The sequence below is a fragment of the Apis florea genome, unplaced genomic scaffold (genome assembly GCF_048593485.1).
Source record: "Apis florea isolate Af1SG1 unplaced genomic scaffold, ASM4859348v1 contig_3367_pilon, whole genome shotgun sequence".
In the NCBI taxonomy this organism is placed as follows: domain Eukaryota; kingdom Metazoa; phylum Arthropoda; class Insecta; order Hymenoptera; family Apidae; genus Apis; species Apis florea.
In genome coordinates, this window is record NW_028256746.1 from 4,873,542 (window position 1) to 4,899,526 (window position 25,985).

General features: G+C 45.1%; 1 protein-coding gene across 1 annotated transcript in view; it reads left to right on the forward strand.

The window, feature by feature from the left end:
• Positions 1 to 1,890: 1,890 nt before the first annotated feature.
• LOC100869478 (retinal homeobox protein Rx1) overlaps positions 1,891 to 25,985 on the forward strand; it is a 36,894-nt gene continuing 12,799 nt past the window's right edge. Inside the window, exons 1-2 of the mRNA XM_003695538.4 lie at positions 1,891 to 2,545; positions 17,100 to 17,332. Coding sequence (XP_003695586.1) covers positions 2,371 to 2,545; positions 17,100 to 17,332 — 408 coding nt within the window. The 5' untranslated portion in view covers positions 1,891 to 2,370. The remainder of the gene's footprint in view (positions 2,546 to 17,099; positions 17,333 to 25,985) is intronic.

The window sequence follows — 25,985 nt, forward strand, 5'->3', positions numbered from 1 at the left end:
GCGGATATCTTTTGTGCCGCGGTTTTGTGGGCGTACACTTCCCCCTGGGCTAAAACGCCAAATGGTAACAACGATACGCGGAATCGAATGCGGAATGGGAAACGGGGATTTGTTTTGTGCTCTCTGGTTTTTCGGCTACGCGAACGGGGAAAAAAAAAAAAAGAAGAAAGAAAGAAACGATACAGAGAGTAGTTACAGAGAGGACGAAAACCGTCGTCCGTTTCTCCTTGTTACAAAGCTAACTCTGAAACTCTGTGAAAGAAAATCGAGATAAAAATCTCTGTCGACCGTCGTATATCTGTTCCTCTATACGCTTTTTCCATCGTTCGCCCACGAAAAGATGCAAGTGTACTATATATATATATATGTACGCTCGAAACGTTTGGAAAAACGTTTGCACAAATATTTATCCACCGATACACGCGGTGCACACGCACGCACGGTGTGGGGAGATACGCGACAAATGAAATTTTTTTTCAAGTTGAAAGGATTAATATTAGCTCATGAGAGAAATTAAATATTAGTGGAAAGGTCTCTAGTAATCGAGAAACAAAGGACAGAGAAAAAAAAAAAAGAAATTGTTCACAATTAATTATCATGCATCGCGCGGGCATTGCGTATCAAGAGAGAATGCAAACTCTCATCGTCAAAGAACAAACGAGATTATCCAACCAACGGGGGCAGAGTAGGATCGAAACGAAGCAATTACGACGCTGAAACGTCATCATCCCCCTACCGGACGCGGTTCCTCCTTTGGATACGATAGAGGAGAGAGAAAGAGAGAGAGAGAGAGAGAGCGAGTTTAAACTCGGCTTAACTCCTCACACTGTCTTGGAAAAATTGCGGGCGTCTGGTGCACGCGTAATACGCGTAACGCAAGTCGCCAGCAACGAGTATCGTACGAGCATCTAGCACGAGGCGTAGGAGGTTTGGCGTAAGCGGTAAGCTTTACCTCATTTCTGGCAATTACTGGGGATGCCAGAATCCGCCGCAAGAATCAAGCCGCACCGGCCTCGCGTACGTGTGTAGGTGAGCGCGCGTGCAAACGTGTCGTATGGCGTCCGTTTACGCGAGCAACCCCTCTGCGTGTGCGCGCGCTCAATCACTCGTTGTATCCATCCCTCGAGCCGATACACACGCTCGAGCCAGCCGAGTACGTATACACGCACGGGAGGGGTCGAATCGGTGGACGTACGGTGTCACGGAAGCCCGACTCCGAGTCCACCTCCTCTCCCCCCTGCGAATTAACCCCACCTAAAACCCTTAAAGGGAGCGGGGTGACGCGTTTCCAGTGGCGGTTGAGCACCACTGCCTCGCCATGTTCCCGGATCGAAAGCCCGATTGGCTCGAAATTCCACGAACAGCGACGGGGATTCGTGGGGCCTGGCCACGCCTCGTACGCCAACTCCTGGACCACCTCTTCCCATCAAACCGTTCTTGGTACTTGGTAGTTGTGCGCTACAACAAAGGCCACCCCGCTGCTCGGCCAACCGACTAGTCCTCGTTGGCACGACGCACGCTCAACAACACTTCCACCTTAGCCGGCCGCAATTTTATTTCACCTCTCACCCGCCGCCGCCGCCGCTTTCCTCCACGAGTTATCGTTAACACGCCGCACGGGCCCGATCGTCGCCTCGACCCGTCGTCTCTCGTTCCATCCATCCGTTCTTTCCAACACGGCTGAGAATAGGATGGGGCACGGTTTCTCCATCGGTTAGGTTTTATTGGGACCCGAGTGAATCGCCGCTGCGATTGTTCGACACGCAGGATCGGAGGGAGAAGGCTCGCGTGAAATGTTATCGAGAATTTTGTCGCCGAATCGTTGGACGTAGAGTGGAAGAGGAGGAGGAGGAGGAGGAGGAGGAGGAGGAAATTGATCGTCGTGGAGTGTGGAAGAAATTGGAGCGAAAGAAATTTTTAACGATATGTGTCGTTGTGCGGCAAGGACGAGGCACGAGAGGTGTACCGAACCAATGGTATCGTCGTAGAGTAGTTGTGTGTACATTGTAATCCACGATAAATAAACAGACTCGATTTTATTACTCGACGACGTAAACGCTACGCGTACGAAAACAGTTGAGGTGGTGTTGGATATATACAATTCTTAGTAATCCAAGTGTAATCGTCTCGCAACATACGGATAGAAGACAGAATATAACCGCGCGGTGGGACGATCACAGCCTTCGCAAAATGGATTTTGCGATTCACGTGTCTTGGACAGTCGTTTCGTGCATCGATTAAGCGGTAGTGTGTTCACGAGGGATCTTACTGTTCTTTCTTCGCGAGACGTCCTTTCGTCGGAAAGGATAAGCGATAGAATAAACGATAATCCTATTAATCCGGGATCACGCTTTTGGATTTTCTTTCACAATGGATTCCCAACAACTCGTCGATACTGCGTCGCAAAACAGCCAGGACATCGTCCTGCCGAAACCGGCGAGCAGCACACCCAGGCACAGCATCGACGCGATCCTCGGACTGGCGAACAATAAAAGGAGTCATCAGGAAATGGAGGATAACGGTCGAGACGCGCAGGAAAACACAGGTAACACGGGTCTTATCATGTTTATTCTCATCCATCGATTCATCGATGGATCGAGTATAATAGGGAGTTGAAGTGAAGATCGCGTAACAAATATACGTTTTTGAATTTCAATTTTTTAAATAGTTCGAATGTGACGACCGAGCGGAAATTCAATTATGAAATTTTTTCAATTGCTTTTTAAATCAATCAGTGTTTTAATTCAACTTTTAATGCGTTACGAAGAGAGAGAGAGAGAGAGAGAGAGAGAGAGAGAGAGAGAGAGAGAGAGCGAGCTATTGTCAATCAAGTTTGATTAACGAAATAATTTCTTTAAAACAGGAATCAGGAACAAAATATTCGCGTATAATTAATTCTTATCCGTTTTGACGTAATTCGTTTATTAAAATTAGTGCAAATTAAACGGTTGATAAGACGTAATTAATATAAAACGTCCACGGTTTGTTCCGTCGGATTGGTCACGAGACACGGAGTGGAGCGAGCCGCCCCGGTATCGGATCCAGGACGCGAAATCCCAAAACGGCTCAAGTTACCCTTGGAGACTTATTAATAAAGCAGATTCGATCGATCATTTTATCCAATTACTGCTTTCGAATCGAGATTTTCATTTAATCGTACATGAACGAGAAACGATCAACCGTGGAGAAAGATCGTCTTTAATTAAAATCGTAAATTCTCACGATATCGTCCGAGTAAAATTTTACACGGGTTAAAGATTTTTAAAGATTGAAGAATTACTATTATCGCGGGTTTCAGTTTCAATTTCTTCGGCAAGTATGCGGAGAAATTAATGATGATGGAGCCAGTGTCCACGGCGTATACGCTAGTTGTGTAGTTCGATACGTTGTGTCACGATTAACAGGACAAATAAATTGCCGTACCGTGTGCGTGACAGTATTCTTCGTAACGGAACGGTCAACGATACGTTAGTTAGGCAAATTGAGATGACGCTCGCGATAATTTTACCCCGAAAGCATCGATACGTCTCACCTTACCCGCGACGCTAATTATCAAAATGTATCGCCAACGTGGTCAACTAGTCTCATCGACCACGTCGAGAGAGACGACGAATAATTAACTTTGACTCCGAGACTGTTTATTACGTCCAATTATATACACCTTTGTTATACCACCAAGTTATCTCAGCAATTTGAAATCGACCGAATCGAAGATTCCCTCCGCTCTCCCGACTCTAAATATCATCGAACAATCACTTATCAAATAGAACACCTACGCGGGAACAAAATGCGGTTAATCCAATTCGAGCGAAAGTTACATTCGACAAATTTACTTTGCTGATCCCATTACAAGATCCCATTACGTTAATCGCCGTGCATTAAATTCTTCGCGATTTTCAAATAATCGTTCACCAACTCTTTCATCCGTTGCTCAAATATTAATCTTCCCATTCGCTATACGATTGCGGCCCATTCATAACAAACGAAGCTCTCGCACTCGCCTCCATCCTCCTCCCCCTTCAACTTCAACGAATCCATCCCCTCGACGATAACAACCCTCGAAATTAGAAGATCGCGTCGATCCCCCCCTCCCCTCGCATCTTCCCAGAATTCTCGGCGGTTCCGAGGATTATTCGCGACGAATGCCAAGGAACGAACGCGGCGGACGTTGACGCGTAATTGAAAAATCGTTAGTATCGCGACGATCTGGTTGCCGGTGGCAGGGGCACGGCTCTGTGCACGCGGCTAATTAGTCCGCCCGGGTTTCGACGAAACGGGTGCTGTGCCCGGCCTCCATATTCCCGACCGTATATCCGATAATTCCAATTTCGAGAACAGAACCAGTCGTCCTCTTGATCGTTGCGAAAACGTTTCTAGCCACCGACTGTCCTTTATAATGTCACTCGCCTCTGTATCGGCGGCTGCACGCGGTTCTACAGCTATCGACGCGACACTCTCGCCGGAAGGGTCAAAATCGACAGAATAATTTTGTACGGGCGATGGTACTCGTTTCCTCCTTTTTTTTTACTTTTTTTCTTTTCTATTTTTCTTCTTCTTTTTTTTTTTTTTTTTCTTCCTTCTCCCGTGATCTGCGTCATCGAAAGCCACCGTTAACGAAAAAAATTACGCTTTGAAAGAGGGATGAGAGGGGGAGAGGGTGAGACAGGTAGTATCAATCGATGATGCATACATACGAATGGTACACCACGAGAATCCGCAACCGTTTCGCAACTGGGGGGGGAGGAGGAGGAGGAGGAGGGAATTAACCGTGGATTCCATCCTCTTCCGGTCGATATTCCGTTTGTTGTATTGGCTAAGCTTCGTGTAATCTCGTTGGCCGCGACTGGATTACGGTAATCGATAACCGAAACGCTTTTGCATAATGCACTTGTCGTTTGTCACCGTCTCTGGTCGGGATCGTGGCTCGTTGCAATCTCTCCGGACACGGACAGATCGATACGGGAGGGGTATGGTATGGTAAGGAAAGAGAATCATCGTGGATGACTTTCTGATTTATTTGCATCGCGGTTTTGGTTCCTCCTCCTCCTCCTCCTCCTCTTCTTCTTCTTCGTCGATTAATGTGCCCCGATAGCGAGAGATTCGTTCGAGCGTCCATCAATCGCTGGCGCTTGGTAGCCGGGGTGTATAAGTAGCCCTCGATTTATCTTTATTTGATTGTATTAAGTTGGATCCGCGGCGTGAAGAGAGGCGGACAAAGGGATGGAACGTCGTCGAACCCGAGATCGGAAGTGGATCGAATCGAAGACTAGTTTTTGTAAGGTATAATCGATGAAAGAGTTCGAGAGTAATTCGGATACGCGGTTAGTTAATGAAAGTTCGAGAGGAGAAAGCGTAGGATTGAAAAGCGATTTAAAAAAAAAAAAAAAAACGGTGAAAAGTGAAATTCCGCGGACAATTTTCAACTGTAAAACTATAAAAGAACGATTCGTAATTTCTTCCATTCGAAGATTAACAATAAATCGAGTCGTTTATATAGTGGCATTGCGGAACAATTCGCAGAAGCTTTTTCTCCAATTTGTGGCGAGAAAATTGAAAGAACGAAGATCGAGAGTTGCGGAATATTAAAACTAAAAAAAAAAAAAAAAAAGAAGGAGAAAAAAGAGAAAATCGGGGAGGGAAAAGAACGACGGAGGCTGCTTAGCTAGGGTTCAAGTTTTGTTCTACTAATCGAATTATCATTAATTATGATACCGTATGAGAGAAAGAAGAAAAGATAGAAGGGGAAGGTCGGTCCTCGCTAATAAGTGGGAGAGAGGGAAAGGAGAATAGAAGTGAGATAACTAAGAGAGAGAGAGAGAGAGAGAGAGGAAAAAAAAAGATAGATGGAAGCGGCTTTAAGTCAGTCGCTTCTTAAGAGCTGAATTGACGTGTCTACTAATGGATCGCGCCTGCCCCATCTTACTTTCTTCTTCGATCTCTTTTTCGTCGTCTTCTTCCTTCCATCTTGTTTGCCTCTTTCTCCTCCTCCTTCTCTTCTTCTTCTTCGTATACCGCTACTATTACAGATGCGGCTACTTTCGCAGCTTTAAAACAGATCTGTTATCTTCGTCGAGTGGATTCTGCGCGTCTTTGTCCAATCATCGAGCGGATTCCGAGAGATTCGGAATTTCCACTATGTTTTAATTAGAATGGACGTTTCGTAGCCGATCGACGATTTTTTAAAGTAGATATTAAAAGGAAAAGAAAAAAAAAAAAAGAAAGAAAGAAAAAAAAGAAAAAGAACTCTATTCTCTATTTCGATAATATCGATAATGTATCTTAACAATCCTGACAATCATCTTTTCAAATTGTATTCCACCCCCCACATTGATGCAAATTATACACGATCCGTCCATATTTTTCCTTCGTGATATTTTTCAACGATTATCTTTTCGCACAAACGTGCCGCATAATACAATCATTCGTGGAAAAAAGCAAAGCGGAAGGACGGTTAAGCGGGAAACGTTTTGCTCGCATTTTCATATAACGCGACATTTTGCTTGCCTGTCGCCCATTTTAATTTCCCCTCGGTCGTGCGTTTAATGAAACGAATCTCTCGCGCTGGATCAATCCTCCGGACGTGTGCGGACCGATCGTTAATATTTTCAGTTAGATGAGAGATTAATCATTCGTATCTCATCCGGTTTGCCGTGCCCTCTTTTCTCTTCCTTTTTCCCCTCTCTCTCTCTCTCTCTCTCTCTCTCTCTCTCTTTCCTCCTCCTATCCGGGATCATCGATTATTATTCCTTTCAACCGTGGTGCTAATGAATTCGAGAACGCACTACTATACGTGTTAATGAATAAGAAATATTACTAGCAATCTAGTTAAGCGTGCCCGACAAGTTTTTCCGCGGCGAGGATATAATTCGAAGTGACGCGTTGTTGAGATAAATCGATTTCGATAGATGAATCAAGGGGAGGAGGAAGGGGGAGGAATAAAGAGGGAATAAAGGTGGGGAAAAATGAAGGAAAAGGAAGGAGCGGGAGGAGCGTTAAGTGTGGCGCAATCAATCTTACCTTGTACGCGCGCTGGAAGATTAATGCACTTTCAAATTTCATTAATTCTTCGCTGCATAATGAGCCGCAGGGCGAACGAATAACTTTCCTTAACGCCGCGATAATGCCGTCGAGACTCCGCACCGTAATTGCATCAATTCCTTGGTAATTCGCACAATTATCCTTTCTGATTTTCCGCCCGGCACCGAGCTAACTGCTCGAGAGCACGCTTCCAATTAATCACGCGCGGCCTCCACGAATCTCCCCGCGTAATTAAAGTATGTCGTTGCTACGAATCGGAACAATTAATCGGGTGTCTTTGTGGGAGATCCGAGAACGAGCCACTCCCAAACGATCCAGTCTTCGAACCTCTCTCTTTCTCTCTGCTTCCAAGATGGTATAACGTACCTCGTTATACCGATACGTTCGAACGATTGTTTCTTCGAAATTTTTACGAAGGAGTGTAAGTAAAGTTGCGACTCGAACGTTTGTCAGAAAGAATATTTCGATTGATTCACGCTGCGTTCAATCAAGGATTATCGTGTTTTCTTATTCGAAGATTATATTTATACCTGGATGCATGAATTTGAAGTTGCGGCAGCGTTTCATCAGAGATTGATGGAAATATTCGAGAATTGAGAAAGAATTGATTGGCGACAATCGCGGAAACAGAACGTACACAGAATCCTTAAGTAACAATGAGCACGAATATATTCTCGTTCTGTCGATTGAAATTAATCAAATTATCACCAAGTATTATTGTATTCGAGTATCGTCGAGGATTAAAAAGATATCAACGGAGGAGTTGCGATTCGATTCTTGCGACTCCTTCTTTCCGCTCATTCCACGAAAATTTTTTTTTTTTCGTTTACATTCGATGAAGAGGTTGTAAGCGCGATCGAAGAGGAAAATGTAAATACGACAAGTGAACGACGAAGGATTAATAGGGGGGAAAATGTTCCCATTGAAGGGAAGGTCGGAATTAAAGCGGTCCCTGGACAGAGAGGAGGTAACGGCGTCGCGGCGTTCTGGAACGCCGCAGGTAAAAGTGCTTTGTTAGGAGAGGAGGGGTGGAGGAGTAATTTCGATCGCGTGACAACGGCAATATAACGTTGGGGAGGGGTGGGGGGAAGGAGGCACGGGCAATTACGCGTAATTTCATACCCATTTATTGGCCGGGAGAGGTCGTTTTTCGAGACCGCTTCTCGAGCCTCAACCATCGGCGATCGGTCTTGGATTCGGGTTGGAACTGGAAACGAAACCGTGGCCGGGGCCACGGTCGGCTATTAATCGATCCTACCTTGTCGAATAAAACGGTGTCGCGTGTTCGTGATATTAAACGTCCCGCTCGTTAAACGAGTGCGGAACAAAATAGCGTCAAGTTCGAGTGACTAATGATCACGGCGATATCGATTTTTAACGAGATAGAAATCAGGGAGGACATAAACAGTTGGAAGGTTCGCCGTTTCAGCGTAATTACTTCAGCGGGGCTTTTATTCTTCTTTCGTTTCGGAATATAGTATGAATTTAACGATGTTTACTTTGCGATATCCAAGAATAAACCGAAACGCTATTATTACGCTCGCTGTAATTTCTCCTCTTGGAATAATTAGATTTTCGTATTTAAATCTTCACGGTTATACGATAGTTTTTCGTAAAATTTAATACATCTCGCCGCCTCTCAAACACCTCAAATCTTTAAATTTTCCAGTTGCAACGATCCCTGTATTGTCGCCAATACGGGGCTCCGCGTCCATATCCGATTTCCGCGAAATTGTCTTCTTTTTCCGTTCGTTTATCGATCCCGTGCGACGGGCGGGCGTAGTAGTAGACCGGTCGAAGGTGATCTCGCGGGAACGAGCGAGCGAGAGACGCGCTGATTTAACCGAATTACCGTTGGATCAAAGCTTGCGAGTAGTAATTGGCGCACAGGTGTCGTCGATCAATCGTACACCGGCCGTCGGGGAAGCTATATCGGTCGGATACCGAAACGTTTCGTGATCGATAGGCACGGCGAGCGATGGGTTACTACCTAGACGAATCCAATGAGACGACACATCGTCGAGCCACGATACAGAGACAGAGGGGTTGATGGAGGGAATGAGTCGACGGGGTGACGGAAACAAAGGAAGCGGAGACGCTCGTCGCAGGATATACCTGTGATTCGTGCGCTGATCGACGATTAGGAACGATTACCATCCTGTGCTCGTGTCTGTGTGTGTGTGTGTGTACGTAGCTTGCAACGAAAAGATCGTTACTACTGGACTTATTGGATTTAGAGATGAGTTCACGAAAATAATCTAAACTGATCGTGCGTGATTTATATACCTAGACCTGGTTACAAATTTATCGTATTGAGTTGAGAGCCATGATACAATTTTCCAGGATTTAATTCAATTTGAGAACGGAGGGAAAAAATGTGAAGTTAGTGGAGTAAAGTTATAACTCGTAATCGATGCAATTATCTCATTCTTGAGATTCTTATCCATTTGAAGGCGGTATACAAGCTGCGGGTCGATTCGTTCGGGAGCGCGCGTACGTGCGCGAGAATTCGTATTCGTGGCTGCACGACGTCGATGGAGAGATTGTAATAAGGCTCGCATGCCGGGGAACAATTAAATTATTAGCAGGTACATTGTGCACGACGGGGTGTTTTATTGCATGCCGCATTCTAGCTCCGTCCTGCTTTCGCGACGATCATCGGGACATTCGCTTGTATCCACACTGCGAATATTATTACGTACGATCAAAAAGTTGCTTCTTTTGAAAAAATTATTCCCTTATTTCTCTCCTTATTTCCGTTCGAATTGTAAAGTCTGTCTGAAATTGATCGAGCTTCCAATTCTCTCGATTTACAAAACGAGACAAGGAACTCGAGATTCGAACAGTTTTCTGGTATTTTGAATTTGATTGCAAAACCTTTTCAAAAGAGTTCACGAACGAGCGTTGTGGCAACTGAACGTCGCATGATGCAGCGAGAGATATGCGAATAATAATTGCACGCCAGCGAACAATTAAATTATTAAGTAGTAACGATAACGAGGGCCGGCCACGTTGATTATCATTATAACGAAGGCGTTCGCTCGCAAGGAAATATCCTACGATTCGATCGTCGTGTTTCTCTTTTTTCCTTCCATTGCATTTAAAAAAATCTTAGATGTAGAAACGAGTTATCGTAACACGGAACGCGAGCGAACTTTTAATATTAATTGTTTATTCGTGGCTCGACATCGATGTCGTCGGTGAAATATTAAAGGAATAAATTTTTCATAATTCACTCGCGATTTATTTAGTTGATAAACTCGTTAAATTATTTCATTTTAATGCCGTTTCAATATTTTACAGGTTATTCTCAGAAAGTAAGTTTGTCAAATATTAAAGCGAGTCGAAAGTGATGTTGTGTTTGAATAAATTTCTAACCGTTTTACATTATTCTACGAATTCTTGTTCTTCGAGTTTATCTTGCAAAGATAAACGGATTTTGATTCGAAAAATATCGATGTGCACGAACAAAACGGAACAATGGGGAACTTGCTTCCTTCCGTCTCCTCGCCTTGTGGCCGACGATATTAAATACGTACACGGAAAATTGATTGTTGGGAAAAAATACACCGAAATATTTTTTTTTCGTCACACTTTCTGAAAAATTTTCAATTTCAATAACGAAATTAATTTGATTTTTCAGAAATTAAGTAATTAATCTCGATGGAATTTAATTGAAAAATATTAAGTTACGGAAAATTTAATCAAGAAGGAAGAAAAAGAGAAGGGAAAAGGTCAGGAAGAGAAGGAAGAAAGAACTTGGGCGAAAAAATTCCTCGAGATTCTATCGCTCGATTCTCTAAGAATTAATTTCAATGGTTTGAAACGTAACGATTTTTACACAAATCGCTTTGTAAAAACGGGCCAATCCGCTTCCATTGATTCGAACCAAGTTTCGCCGCAAGATGGCGTCCAATTAGGCTCGCGCAAAATCTCTCTCTCTCTCTGCCGAATCAATTAAACAATTTCTAACTCCGGTATCGTTTCAATTAACGCGCCTCGAGATGATTACCAGTTCGTTGACCCGTTTAGATGGAAATTTTATCCCTGTTGCAAGAACTTGATGACAGCTTAAGAGCCTTTCGCCGACCGTTCTTAAGACACGCTTCTCGTGCACGCTCTCTCCCCTTCCCCTCTTTCTCCTTCAACGACGGTTCGCCACCACTTTGACAATTTAATAATTCGATACCGGTACGCGAATAATCGACGAACCCGATACTCTCCTCTTGCCAATCGAGAGGATCGAGAGATCACGCGTTTCTCTTATCCTTATCCCTCTCCCTCCACACCTTCCTTCGTCCTTTCCCCTTATTCTCCTGATAAAATTCATCCCCCCTCTAAAAAGGTAAAAGCGTCGGCCAAAAAAAATGATTATCCGATCAGGCTTGACTTTTACTTTGGGTAACCAAGTCTCCGCGTAACCAGGTTTCTCCGCGAAACTGTTAGAAAATTAATGACTCCGGGTATTCGAGTCTAGGTAGGAGCGATCTAGGTAATTCGGTCGTCACGTTTGGAGAATTTATTATTAAAATTAATTTTCAATTCCGACTTTTAACAGATGTGTCTAATCTGATTATTTAAATCTAACATTTGTTAGCTTAATTACAGGGGATCGAAGTCCCGAAGTTCCATCTTCTACGATTGAAAATAATATACTGCTGAGTATATGCGACTTATTCATAATGAACGTAACATACCCAAAAAAAAATTAACGATCGTCGATTAGAACTCGTCAGAAAAAAATTGCACATCAACGCAATAAGCATTTTTATTCCATTTGAACTTGGTTGGAAGGAATTTTTTATCAATGACACTCAATGATTGTAAAAAAAATGTGTAACGCGATCAAGGAACGGCAAACCGCCCCTTAATAATCCTATCCTATCGGAGGATGTCAAAGTTGTATCACCGTCTATTCGTGGACCTATGGGTGGAAAAACAAGATAACTTTATGAGGGCGTAAACGATTTTCGGTGGATCGATACCGTGCGTCGGATTAAAGTGCGCGACAGGTGACAGTGGCTTTTACGAAGAAATTTCCGTCGAAACTTTGTGCCGCGCAAAGTGGCCATTGCGTTTCGTTCCGGAGATAAAAAACGGTGGAGCGAGAGGAACGGCCGGCAGAAGGGGGACGGGAGAAAATAAAGATCAGAGAAAACGAGCGAAACAGAAGGGGAAGAAGAGAGAGAGAGAGAGAGAGAGAGAGAGGAGAGGAAGGCACCGGTGACGGTCCACGAGAAGACAAATTCTGTAATCCTCTTTGGTCGGCGAGCTAAGCCCTCTGTGTGACGGCATACCATCTTCTTTCTCTTATTTCCTCCTCTCGTTTTGCTTTTCCTTGTCTCACCCCTGTCCTCCCACGCCGATCAAGGAAATTAGATTTCGAATCGACAGCCGTGCTTAAGTATAAACGACGAGGAGACATCGAACAACGTCGAACGAGGAGGAGGAAACAGGAATTCACGGGGAGGGGGGGGGGGGAAGGCAGGAACAGGAGAGGAGGTATCGTCTTTTTCGCTTCGGGAGAGTAGAATCGTTGCCCCGTTCCCGGCGAGATCAATTTTATTCTATTTGGTTGACAGGTAACCGACGATAAGTAATATTTAATTAACCGTCTCGAGAGGCGAGAAATGGGAAGAGGAGTTGTTTCCCTTCGATTCTTGGCCGATTCTTCCTTTCAGTCGAGTCAAAATTCGAGATCGAGACAGAGAACGTTATTCGACGAGAATTGGTTAATTCGACGATTCGAAATAATCGAACTCTTGGCGAGTAATATTTAATCGAAACATCTCTCGCGATCGTGGATAGTCTTGTCGCTTCGAAATTTTGACTCGATGGAAAGGTCGAGTGAAATCTCGCTTTCCCGGCGATCGAGTAGATAATTATTGATAATCGAGGCGGTTACGAGAAGAAAAGGAAAGAAAACGTCGCGTTGGTATTCCAAGTTCGTGGGAGAAACAAGATCGTATCGGATCGGTTGCAAAGCGGTTCTGGCCCATTCCAGCTACTTAAGAGATTGACACGAGAAGATAGTATAATGGACGAGGCGGTCGGGGAATCGTAACCTCCTCCTGAATCGAGCACTAATGGGCCAACACTGATCGTTGATAAATTTCAAAATGCCACGGGCCACCTCTGGCCACGGGATCCATGGAGAAAGAGAGAGATCAATAAAATCACATTAATGTATTTGTTCGCACTGTTACGGATGCATATGCCAACGTTTAACGTCTTTTTAATATCAGCCTTCGAGTAGTTCTTGAACGTTCGAATTAAATTAATTAAGCAAAGTTTGAACAAAGTTTCGACCAGTGATTCCAAGACGAACAAATTTTCTTAAACAATTTAAACATGATCCATAATTTATGCTTTCAATTAAGAGGAAGTAATTGGAAATCACGTAGAAGAAAAGCGCGATGAAAATCGAAAGCAAACGAGATCGATTCGAAAAGTAAACCGAGTGATTGCGAAAAAAGTGAAACTTGCTCGAAATAACGGTATCAATTTTGATTTCGAAAATAGACAGGGAAAACTTTCGATCCGCGATGTCGCCCTTAATCCCCCACTAAAATTCTAAAAGCCACTTGAAGCTGTGTACAACGGGTGTGCTCTCGATATAACGGCTCAACGGTGCGATATAACAGCACAGTCGAAGGAGGCGACACACTGCACCTGCAGAATTTAATCACGATGGTTACTCCGTCTGGCCGAAGCCAATTATTGCGCAGACGTAGCAACACGCACCAACAGCTTACACCGCCTAGTTACGCGGACCTTCTCTATACGCATCTGTATATAAATCTCTCCGTATCTCCACCCCTCCTCCCTGTATGGATATAATGTAACCCGCATTAATTTCCCTCCGAACGCATGCGATTCCCGTGTTTGCCGCCCCCCAAAATGCCCGACCGCCGGCTCTGTCACTCTGTTACCATGAACTAATAAACACACGTGATAATTCGTTTAATTCATCGACTTTGCGATTTTCAAATTCAATTCAACCCGAATTGGAAATATCTCGGATTATTCGAACGCCATCTATCCAAGTGCAATTTTAATCAATGGTTGATCGAATTGGGAACCGTTATTATTATTATCACGGATAACGAGGATTTCTCGAGAAAATTACAAAAATCTAAATAAAATAAACTAGAAATTCGTATATCGCGCTAAGTAACTCTGAAACTTTGGCTTTAGTTTTAGCAACGTCATCATTTAACCCCTATCTCTCCGCTCTATCGTCGCTCTCCTCTGCACAACAGATCTCGCGTCCTGAAACAGAAGTCGGTCTCCTCCTCCTAGACCGATTAGGTGCCTGGAGGAAGAAGGGCGCGCTGCTCTGTCTGGTAGCATGGACGGAAGAAAGGGTGGGTGGGCGAAGGAGGTCCCGGGGGCGAAGGAGGACGATGGTGTTGGCACTCTCGGGGGCCATTATTGATTGTTGTTGATAATTAGCCGGTACAGGCGCGTCAATCACGAGGCAAGGCGAGGTTATTAGGCTGTTGGTTAGCACCGGCCCGATGGCGCACGTACACGCGCACACCGATCCACGCCATCGCGCGGGATACGCGTGTGTACGCTGCGCACAGGTGTCCGTGTAGCCGTGTGCACTAACCCACCCGATTACCCCCCACAATTCGATCTAATGCGCTACGCTGCGATGCGAGAGAGGGTTAATTATGCAGTTAATGAGAGGCTGAATATATATAGCCGACGGGGTGTCGGGATGGCCGTGGCGAAAAGAGGATCATTTGGATGCCCATACCGTGGCTCGATTGTTGAATTTGGTTATGGTCGAAGAACGCCGGAAAACAGTCCTCCATTCCCTTCCCGTTTTAAATTAATCGCGTTAGAACGTTGGAGATTGTGTTTAAACGTGGCACAGCCCCGTGGAAACCCCGGGTGCTTTTTGATTGCACCGAAATTGATATGGCGTATACGCGTTTTGTGCACGCGCACAAAAGCGGATAGGTATAAATATGCATATGAAACGAGCATGGTGTACGAGGTGGTTGAACGTTTGCACGGTAGCGTAGATGGCGTGATAGATGTGATCGGACGAAAACGGTGGCCAAGGGAACACTCGTTCGAACGAGTTGGCGCGAAATCAATTTCTTCCTCAATAACCGCGTTCGTGTCGATGGTTGCCGTAATAAAGTGGATAATGGCGAGAGTCGGCGATAATTTGACGGAAAGAAGCGTCGTTATATACAATTAAATGCTATAGTTTTAAGCCAGCTACGTTGCAAACACCTCGCACTTTCAATCGAGAAGGGTTCGTCCTTTCGGATTTTCATCGACGATGAAAAACTATATTTCGTCGATATTTCGAAAACGTTGCAACGTTGATTTTTTCGCGTTCGGTTCTTCTTCTTCTTTTTTTTTTTTTTTTGATCGAAACGGGCAATTGTCAAAGAGATTCCAAAACGACGAAAATCTGGTTTTTTCCTTTTCACAGCTGGCCCCTCAATTTCCGCCGTGTTGCGTTGAACATCGCATCGAGCAAATTGCACCGAAGCGTTGATTTCTACGATAAATTGCCGGATTGTGCGTCACCGAATTTATCGACACGCGTATCCTCGCGTCTCGATGTCGAAACACCGTTTTCCATTGCTCGATATACTCGATAACGAGGCTCGTAATCGATTAATTACTCTTAAAATAAAAATTAATATTCCTAATCTATTAAAAATAACGTTTCTAAAATTAACGCGATAAGTGTTCAGTTGTATTATTAGTAACTCGTAATAAATTCTCTTTTTCTTTCCCTGGTTTCTGTTTTCACGTTGCAACGTGCTGTACAAACGGATACAAACTTTTCATTATTTAACGCATCCTGCTTGAAGATTGCGATCTATCTTGCAATCTTTATTCCTACATCCGGTAAACACGTGTATACGTTTACGTGGCGTGTAGATACAATATTTGCGGAAACAACGATCTTTCGTGCGAGGTGTGACGACGATTCTCGTGGAAATCTCGTCCGTTGAACCGTTGAACGAATATCGAAAGGAAGAATAATCGTGGTGGCGGCCCATCGTTTCGGTTTCCAGCGTTTCAACGATTCGATTAGCGGCACTTTTGAATAGCGGACAGATTCGAAATTGCTCGTTTAGTAAACTCATTACGGCCTCGTAAATATTGGAACGGATAATTAATCAATCGAGTAAGATTCGAGGAAATACAATTGCAATTTGAAATCGCTCGCTTTGGATCCGTTACAGATATTGTAATCGTCCGTTAATAATTACAAATTCGTATTAATAATCGATAATCGGCCATAGGAGTGCGGCAGTGAGATTAAATAATAATAACCGAGCGAAAAAGGGGGATTGGTAAAAGGGCCTGGAACGATTCGGCTCACGCGACTTTCCGCATGGTAATACGCTTCACGTGTATTTGTATAAAAACTTGACGTGTCATTAAATCGATAAAAAGTACGGTATAAACGAACCGATTATATACCGTAAGGTAAATGATTAAATCAACCTTCGAGTTGAAGTGATTTTTCAATAATAAAGTAATTTTATAGCAGGGATCGTTTAGCGACGGAGTTTCGAATTTTCTTAAAAAATTCATACCCTCCGTAAATTCACCTTTCATCCGATGAATCTCGTTGTTTCTACTCCTCCTTTCCTATTCGACGCGTTTCCACGCGAAGATTGTCAAACGAAGATTGACAATGATCAACGGGAAAAAGTAATTTCATATATGGAAATATAACATGTACACGTAGACAAATGTGTTGAACGAACTTTTAAAATTTTTCCACGGCTCTTATGATCCGTAACGTAAAAAAAAAGAAAAAATCCGCAATAGGTTGAAACGAGATGAAATTCCTAGGTGCATACGCGTAAATACACGCGTAAATGGGAATGTGGAAAGTGAGATGCATCGATAGCCGGAGGAGTGATGAGCGTACTGCAACACTTGTAATAGGTAGCATTATACGCGCATAATAGAGGTAATAGCCGGGACTGGGATAAATCGATCACCATTACCGTACCTATTAACCGTAACGACCGTTTCCGAGGAGACCTGACCACTCCCGTGGGTTCCAGGTGAGAACAGCTGCAACTCCACCGGCGGTGGCAGCGACGAGGAACTCGGGGCAGGCTGCGGGGACGATTTGAACGGGAACAGCGGGAAGAAGAAGCATCGCCGAAACAGGACGACCTTCACCACCTACCAGCTGCACGAGCTCGAGAGAGCCTTCGAGAAGTCTCATTATCCGGACGTGTACTCCAGGGAGGAGCTCGCTATGAAAGTCAATCTTCCGGAAGTGCGCGTCCAGGTGAGTTGGAAAAAAAAAAAAAAAACGCGATCAAACTCAAATTTTCAATTCGGAAAATGGAGGATCGAGGTGTGCTGTTTCGAAAGATCGGTCAATTTTCCGATCGATCCGTGTATGTGTGAAATCACACGTTTGTCAAATCATATATTGAACCATGAATGAATATAATATGTATAATTTCGAGCAAACATGCGATGACGTAGTAAACTCGGTTTCGCGATCTGTCGACGGAGGATCCGTCGATTAGAAAGAATAATCGCGAGGAAATCGGCGTTGTTAATCGGCCGTGCACCGAGAGAGATCGTTTTCTCGCGAGATAAAACGAATATATTCATACATTTTTAAATAATCACCTGAGCACGAAGTCACGCGACTAACGAGGTATTAACTCGTTAACCCTCACGACACCGGCGCGCGATCCTGTTACCTGTAACGATCTTGCGAAAAAAGGGAGGAGGGGGTGAATAATAAACGAAACGTATGGAAAGGTGGCATAACGTTCAAACGATGTTTATTGAAACAACCAGCGTCTCTCTTCCGAAAGCGAAAATCAAAGTCGAAAGGAAAAAAGAGGGAAGGGGAGGAAAAAAACAACGGTTTGATCCAATGTTTTTCTTTCGACGAAAATGCGTCGCTTCGGAAAAAATTGGAAACGAAAAGCAACTTTACAAAAAAAAAAAACAAGAACGAGAGTTTCGTGGAAAAAATTAAAAAGAAATTAAACAGAAGATAAGATAAGGGATTAAGATCCGAGAAAATTAGCGTTCTCGACTCGTTCAAAGGGGGTTAACTTGTATATCGCGGGAACGAACGATCGAGAATTTACCGATTTATTATTCCCCTCCCTTTCGCACGGTCTTTCTCTGTTCCATTGGAACGAAGCGGATACGAGTGTCGTGCGCGCGACCAGCGAGCGGGCCGAGTTTAATGGCAGCGTTTCCGTGCAAACAATCGGAACAGCAATCGCCGGCTGACGCTGGCCCCGACGTATTAAACTAAATTAAATTAATTATGTGCGTGACAGCGATAAAAGCACGCAGTCGCATGCGACGACGCATCGATTAGGCTCCCGGGGGCAAGCTTTCCGACCGTGCCACCTACGAAACGTTCGTAGCGCGCAGTTTGTTGGATAATAAGCTGCCAACATGCCGCCAACATTTCCGAACGCACCTGCTTTCTCCACCGTTTTTTCGATCGTTGTTTTCTCGATGATTTCATTTTCGTTTCAAGAGATTCGAAAAAAATCGAAACGCGCACAAATACAAATTTTGATATAACAATACGTTTATTTTGGTGCAAATTTTTTCGAAACGTTTTTAAGAACGCTTCAAACTGTCGTTTAAACTATCGAGTTGTAATCGTTATCGGTGGACACGTGTAACAAGCGAGAAATAGTATATGTAAACAATGATCGAGAGTGGAATAAATAGTGGCATCCCCGTTTCAATCACCTTCGATGAAAATTAATTCTTAATTTAACAGCGAGTAGCGAAACGAAGAGGAAAGAGATCCGAAAGACAAATAGATGTCGAGGGAATATGACAAGGATAACGCGATGACGGAAGCTTAGAAGAGAGAGAGAGAGTCGCAATTAAAAATTTAAATTACGTTTAAAACTTGCCATGCACGCCACCACGGTCGCTCCACTTTTTTTCAATTTTCTCCAAAAGAATCTCGCCGACGATCTTTCTCCCTCCCTCCTTTCTTCTCTCTTTCCATCGCCGAGCGGAAAGAGGAGGAAACGGGCGGCAGTGGCGGTATGGAAGAAGGATGGAATGCCAGCTCGCCCCTCCCCCCCTAAGGTACCACCTAATCGCTTAAGCTTATTACGCGAGCAGACAAGGCGAAGGAATGAGTCGAAGGGGGCGAAGGATGGAGAGGGAAGGGAGATGCGGTGGTTGCTCGCTGGCGCAACGAAGAGGCGGACGCACGTTCGGTTTCATCATTTTTAATTGATAGCGCACGCCAATCCTATCTGTCGGATTTATTAGGCCGCTCGACGAGATGGTTTCGGTTGGAGGAGTGGAAGGGGATGATGATAGCGAAGGGAAACGGAGCTTTTATTGGACAAACCGGGTTGTTTCGGTGGTAGGGGTCGGTGGTCACCGTAGCCCGATTGTGTGACCCGGGAAAACGCGTTTTCCAGATTTTCATGCATCCTCTGCCTCGAGTATATACGTACATACACGCGCGTCTGTGGACACGTACGCGTGCGAGTATATCTACGCGCACAGGCAGATTGATTGCGGGGATTAACACTGTTTTCTCGCGATAATTATCGTCCTCGGAGTGCGGAGATTTTATTGGATATACAGCTCCGCCTCGGCCGATATCGAAACGTCGAATTGCTTGTTAAGCTCGTTATTGTAATTCAGGTTTACGCATCGTTTTCAATGCAGCGTGTGTACGTTAATCGATTTGCGAAAGGAAAAGAATCGTCGAAGGCTCGTTCGTGGAACGTTACGTGGGGATTATAATTACTTATATTCTTCGATATCTACGTTTCCGGTTCTTCCTCGATCACGTCTCATTCTCGAAACTTGATTCTCGAAACTTGGTTAAAACTTGGCAATTCGAAAGAATGGAATGTGTTAACGTTCGAAATCGAATTGAATCCTCGGCTGTGAAAGAGCGAAGAGGACGGGATACGGAGAATTTCGCGAATAGCGCGCAGGAAACGAATGAATAACGAGATTCGGAAGGAAAACTCGCGCTCTCATCCTTGCCACGTGACAATTTATCCTCCTCCGCGTACTTAACCAGGGAATAACGAAATTTCACCCATCGTACCCATTATACCATTAGGCGCATCGTCGACGCGCGTCACGCGATCCTAAATTCGCCTGAAAAATGAAAAAGAGAAACCACGATATAACGCGACGATTCGCTGAGAAGTGAAATCGATACAGGGGCGAGCTTGGTTGGAACCACTCATCGAAATTAACTCTGTAGCGAAACACCTGCTGATCGTAGGAGTCTCACTACGATCAAGGATAATTGAAGCGAACGTTGCGTATCGCGTGCTCGGATCGAATCTTCGATTCATCGATACGAATCGTGGAGGAAAAATTATCGCCGAGAGGCGAGGTTGGAGGGAAATAAAAAAGGATCTGTCCACGGAAATTCGTTATCTAAGAAAACGTTGCGCGCGGAAATCGCGACGAGGCGGAGCTGTGACATTTCGCCGCGGGGAACTCGAATCGATGGCCGGCGTATTTTCACGAAGCGAGCAAACAGAGAGAGAGAGAGAGAGAGAGAGAATGGAATCGACAATCGTCGTGGAAAAGGCACGGGCGGAAAAAAGCGGGCAGATTGATTTTTCGCGGTAGGCCAACTAATTTGAAGAGAGGGAGAGGGGGCGAAAAAAGAGAGAAAGAAATTCACCGCGGCCGGACGGTCGATCGTTGGACGCGCTCGGCCGTTCGACGATTGCCAATTGGAAAAATACTCCAATTCGATTACAATTTTTTTCGTCCGCTCGCACACACCGAACCGCGCAAGAATTTGAAACCGGTCGGTCTCGCCTACGACGAGAAATACATTCGTCGAGCGCGATAGATGGGCGTGGGTAGCAAGGAGGGGGGAGGCGCAGGAGGGAGGGCTGGGCGGCGGAGGGAGGACGTGAAACTAATATCGAGGCTGCAATCGTTTCTGAAAGCTTTTGAGAGCGCAATTTAAAACCGATCTTCCCTGTTTTCGTTCCATTTACAAAGAAAATCGGAACCCACGCCACGCGTCTACGCTCGAAAAATATTTTCCACGATCATGCGGAAGTAATTCGCATCGGCTTCGTATCGGGCGAAACACCGAAATTGCTGGGATCCACGTACGCGAAATTGTTGACGCAAGAGAAGAGGAGAAGGGTGAAAACGGGTTAGTTCCAAGAAGCAAGAAAATCATCTTTACCAGGAAGCGAGAAGAACGTGTGTACGAAATAAAAGGGGCGGCTTCCACGGTGCTTGACGTTATTTACCGTCACGTAGGCATGGAGACCCGGGTTCAAAGACAAGAGACGCCTCGTTCTACAACTATTTTCTTCCATGCCACGCTAGTACGATGGTCTAATACCCCCTAAACGATTAATCCTCGTTTCGAACGATAACTCGTCGTGCAAACGAGTCAAGAAAGGGATCGTTTGATCTTTAACTCCGTGGAAACTGTTGATGTTTCATGGAACGAAAGATGGACAGATTTCTCGATTCGAGAACAAATCACGAAGTAATCACAGAATGGAACGCAACAACGGGCAATCGTCGTTTCGACGAAATATACATCATGAAGCATAGGACGAATACCAAGCAAGATCCTGCGCTGAATGAAGGGAAAGGCATCCTCGTTGTTGGCTGGTTGTTCCATCGTGGCGCTTGCCGGCCCGTTTAATTCGGTTTTATTAGGGGGCCAAATCGTGATCGTTAGCGCCGACACGAGGCCGGCACGAATCGCAGGTGACTGTCTGGGTTAGGCGCGCCTATATCTACGGGGTGTCAAATTAGTCACGCACGCCGCCTCCGCCTAGCGGGCCGGCGATCAACGCCCGTAACCATGGATACTGCCGCGAATTTCTCCGCGCGCGACCACTCCGCGCCGCTTTCCGACGCAATTGCGCACGCAATGCGGAAAAAGCGTGCAGAAAATTAACGAGCTCGTGCGCGATCGCCGCGCCATTTTTCGGAAATTAGAAACCTTTTTTTTCCTCTCTCGCTTATTTTATCGTGACGATCATTTCGAACGTGTTCCAACGTTCCAATCAACGCGCGTTTTTTTCCTTTTCTTTTCATTCGTTTGTTTCTTTAATTCGCCCAATGCCGTGACTTTTAGTTTTCCTTTTTCTTTCTTTTTTCTTTTCTTTTCTTTTTTTTTTCTTACGATTCGTTACGACGAATCGAGTGTAGAAAGAGTGATATATCAAGTTGTCGCATGAAATGTTACCGTTAATTTAAAGCTAGGCGAAAACAACTTAAAACTCTTGCACAATATTGAGAATTTGATGGAATCTGGCAACGAATTAATGAGGTTAAATTAGAACGAAATATCATATTATTTTTATGGGTTTCATGGTAAATTATATATCTATCGCTCGATATTACGAAACGGATATACGTACATTGTTTCATTCCCCCGGTTTCAATCGACCAAGTTCGTACCCTCGTGGTCACTAGACCGAGAACCATAAGCTTCGCTTCGTCGTGATATTAATATCCATGTGTGGCACCGTAAAGCTGTTCAGTGAAGGGCAGTGAGAATTCTTGCACCAGGTTACGCTCGCCTAATGGTATTCGCGCTCGTTTGCAAACATAAATCAAAATAATGTCTTGATAAAGTGGCGCCTATTATTTCTAAGTTTACGCGAGCAATACGTCGTGCGTTTGTATCCTTTCGGAAAGGGACGAATATACGATTGCTTAAATTATACATTGATTACCCTAACGATCTTTCCAACGATGATCGAAGAAAGAGAAAAACCTGTCACGTCCTCAAACCATATATTCGTCACGATACAAGCTATTATAGAAGAAACCTAGTCGATCCGAAATTCAAGATCATCGACATCGTTGATGGATCTTTCTCCGATCCTGAACCGATATTATTCATCTCGTCTCTCGCACCTTTTCTTCCATCCCACATTGTCAACAACCATCCTAAAATCGTTGGTTCGTTCAACACGGTACATCAATAATAGTAATAACAATCGAGGCTCCCCCCCATCCGATCGTAATTTTAGGCCGTGGAATTTCTCGCGCGGGGGAATTGCTCGCTCGAGAAGAAAGGAAGACGATCTCGGATACAAATGTTATTACACGCAAGCACCTCTGATCTTCCGCGTGAACAGCCAATGGGCTTTCTCAACCGGCCTTCTTCCTCCCTCCCACCCCAACCAGATCGTTTTTCTTGTGGGTGCGGTGTTTCCAGGCGGAAAATAAGATAATGGCCTCGTGCTAGGCGCGCGAGAGAGCCCCCCCCCCCTCCCCTCCCCTCCCGACACCCGGAGAACAGAGAAAATAGGGTGGCGGGAAATAGCGAAGATCGTGGGAGCGGGACACCTGCCGCGCGACGGAGGCCGTCACGAAGGAAGAGGAGGAAGAAAAAAAGGAGGGAAAAAAGGAAAAATAACGCGATGGATCGCGTCGGTGAGACTGCTCGTCCGTCCGCTTCCTCCTCCTCCTCCTCCTCCGGCGATCGGGCGAGGTGCAGGGGAAAAAGGTGGAGAACGGGGCAGGGTCGACGCGCGCCAGCTCGATTGGGTGTCAAGTGGTAACGGACGTAATAAGTCAGACGAATCCGCCCGAGTTCCAATATACGGAAGGCGTAATTGGGGGATTGGAAGAAATTTTATGGGGATAATAAGTGTTTCATAAGTGATCGGATGAAAAATGCTCTCGAATCGCATTTGTTTTAAAATTTTCATTTGTTAATATCGGATCGTCAATGTCGAGTCGCTTTTTGCAGCTTACGTCTACGCGATTGGATTCGTGATTGGATTTCGTGAGAATCGTGAAAAAAATCCATGGAATTGATCGCGCGATTATGAACACGCTCGGTTTTTGAAACGATCTGTCATCCATCCGTTTCCAAGGAACGTTTCTTATCACTCGGCTCGGTTATGCTTTTCGCAACACCTCCTTAACGATCTATACGATTACCCTTTGATTCACCCTTTCGAAAAGGCAGGCAGAAGTTGTTGTTGCGTGAACGAGCCCTTTAGATTTCTCGGAAAGATCGACCCCGCTCTTTTTTAATCGAAGCTACACGAAACGAGGCGGGTTATCGGGTTAAACGCCCTAGCTCTGCTTCCGAAGAAAAATAATAAACTTTCTTAAACTCGCGAAACAATTATAAGATAAGACATGTCACGTTTCATTCGGGAAAACAATTTCTCCCCCCCAAACCTGCTCGAACGTTCCTTCGACTCGTTAACACCTTCCAATTCCACTTGATCCTCTTCCGTCTCTTTTTCTTTCTTTTTTTTCTTCGATTTAAACGTTGGTTGGGGGGGCAGGGGGGGGGGAGAGGTGACTGGATCGAGGCTGGCTGAAAGCGTGTTCGTTCGTTCGTTCGTTCTCGTCGTCGTTGGCTCAGACGTTGGCTCGAGACGTTGCTCGAGTCAGCGCAGAAACACATCCTTCGATCCTGCGGCTCGCGAGAGCATGCGAAGTGGGTAAACTCTTGCAGCGCCGTCTAACGAGTATTATAATTACTGTCGCGTAACTCAATATTGCCCCCTCGATATGCTAAACTCCCGCGGAATATAGTGTTAATAGGCGTGGAATGGCGCGGGACAACACCCCGCTTCTATTAATTGCACTTCACCCTAAATGCAAATTGTTCGAAATTGAGCGAGGGCTCCCCGAATATTTGGAAACTCCATTACGGGCCAGTGTTCGTCCTTTCGTTGGGTGCGCGCGCGTACACATGTACGCGTACCGGGGATGTGCGCTCGAGCGCGCGCCATTTTCATCGTGTATCCCGGAGGACGGTGTCAATTTGAGGGAAAACTATAAGGAAACTTTATCACGTTAAGGAACGCGTAAAGATAACGCGTTTAACTCAGGTATCGTTTTCCGGCCCATAAGTGACCGGAAGAATTTCTAGGTTAGGGGGAAGAAAAATTTAATTTTAGAAGGAGGGGGGGGGAGAAATTGTTATCGCTTTACCAATTAACATCCCTTCCACGTTATTATTTACCACACTTTTGTCGAAAGTGTTTTATCGCTCTCGATGACGAAACGCGATGAAGTACGCTTAAAGTACGTACGTTTCTCGCGCGGCTCGATGAAAAGGTTAAACGTGAAAACATGCCGGCTCTGGAGAATGAAAGGAAAAAGAAAAAAGAGAGAAAGAAAACTCGTTGGAAAGACGGAAAGAAAAAGAAACGTGGCACGCGAACGAGAGGGACGTAAGGTCCATCGTTTCCCGTAAATACGCTCGGAAGATTAGCTGTCCGAGGTTCTGAGGTCTGTGGCTCAATTAAGCACTCCGTTTAGCGCTTGGCTAAAAAGGGTTGGCGGACCCTTGCTCTGCCCCCTCGAGCATCAATCATGTCGGAGCAACCCTTTTCCCGAGGGCGGTTTTGCTCCTCTATTGAGACGAAGTGTTGTGCTCAAACACAAAAACACTTCATTTGGCAGATTAGCCGTTAAACACCAGGGGTGGGAGCGGCGCGGGGGCGGGTTTAAGCGCGGGGATGAGCCGCGAGTATGGATGGAGAAGGAGCGGCTGGAAAAAGACCGCTCCCGTCACCTCGCCGCCGTTCACCGTAAATTACAGATGCAATTACGGGGATAATTAATTGCGGCGAACTCGGTCCCCGAGTTCGGTTAACGAGTTCGGAAAGAGGACTCCTCGTTCGCGTCGAGAGCTCGATGCGAAGGAGACCGATAAGGATTGCATGCGTACGACTCGAGGCCTCTAAAGACGACATATATACCGCGTGACACGCGAGTGTACGCGATAAAATCTCGCTAATTGCAGACGAGAGGAAAGTTGCTCGTATCACCGCGTTCTTTTCGTCGTTTCCTTTCTATCGCGCTCTAAAGTTATCCAAAAAAGTTATCCCTCGATAGGGGCCGCTCGAAACTCTTCGACTGATCCAACATAACGAACAGGGTTAATCCTAAGAAAAAAGTTTCCGTCGAATATTTCATACGTGTATATA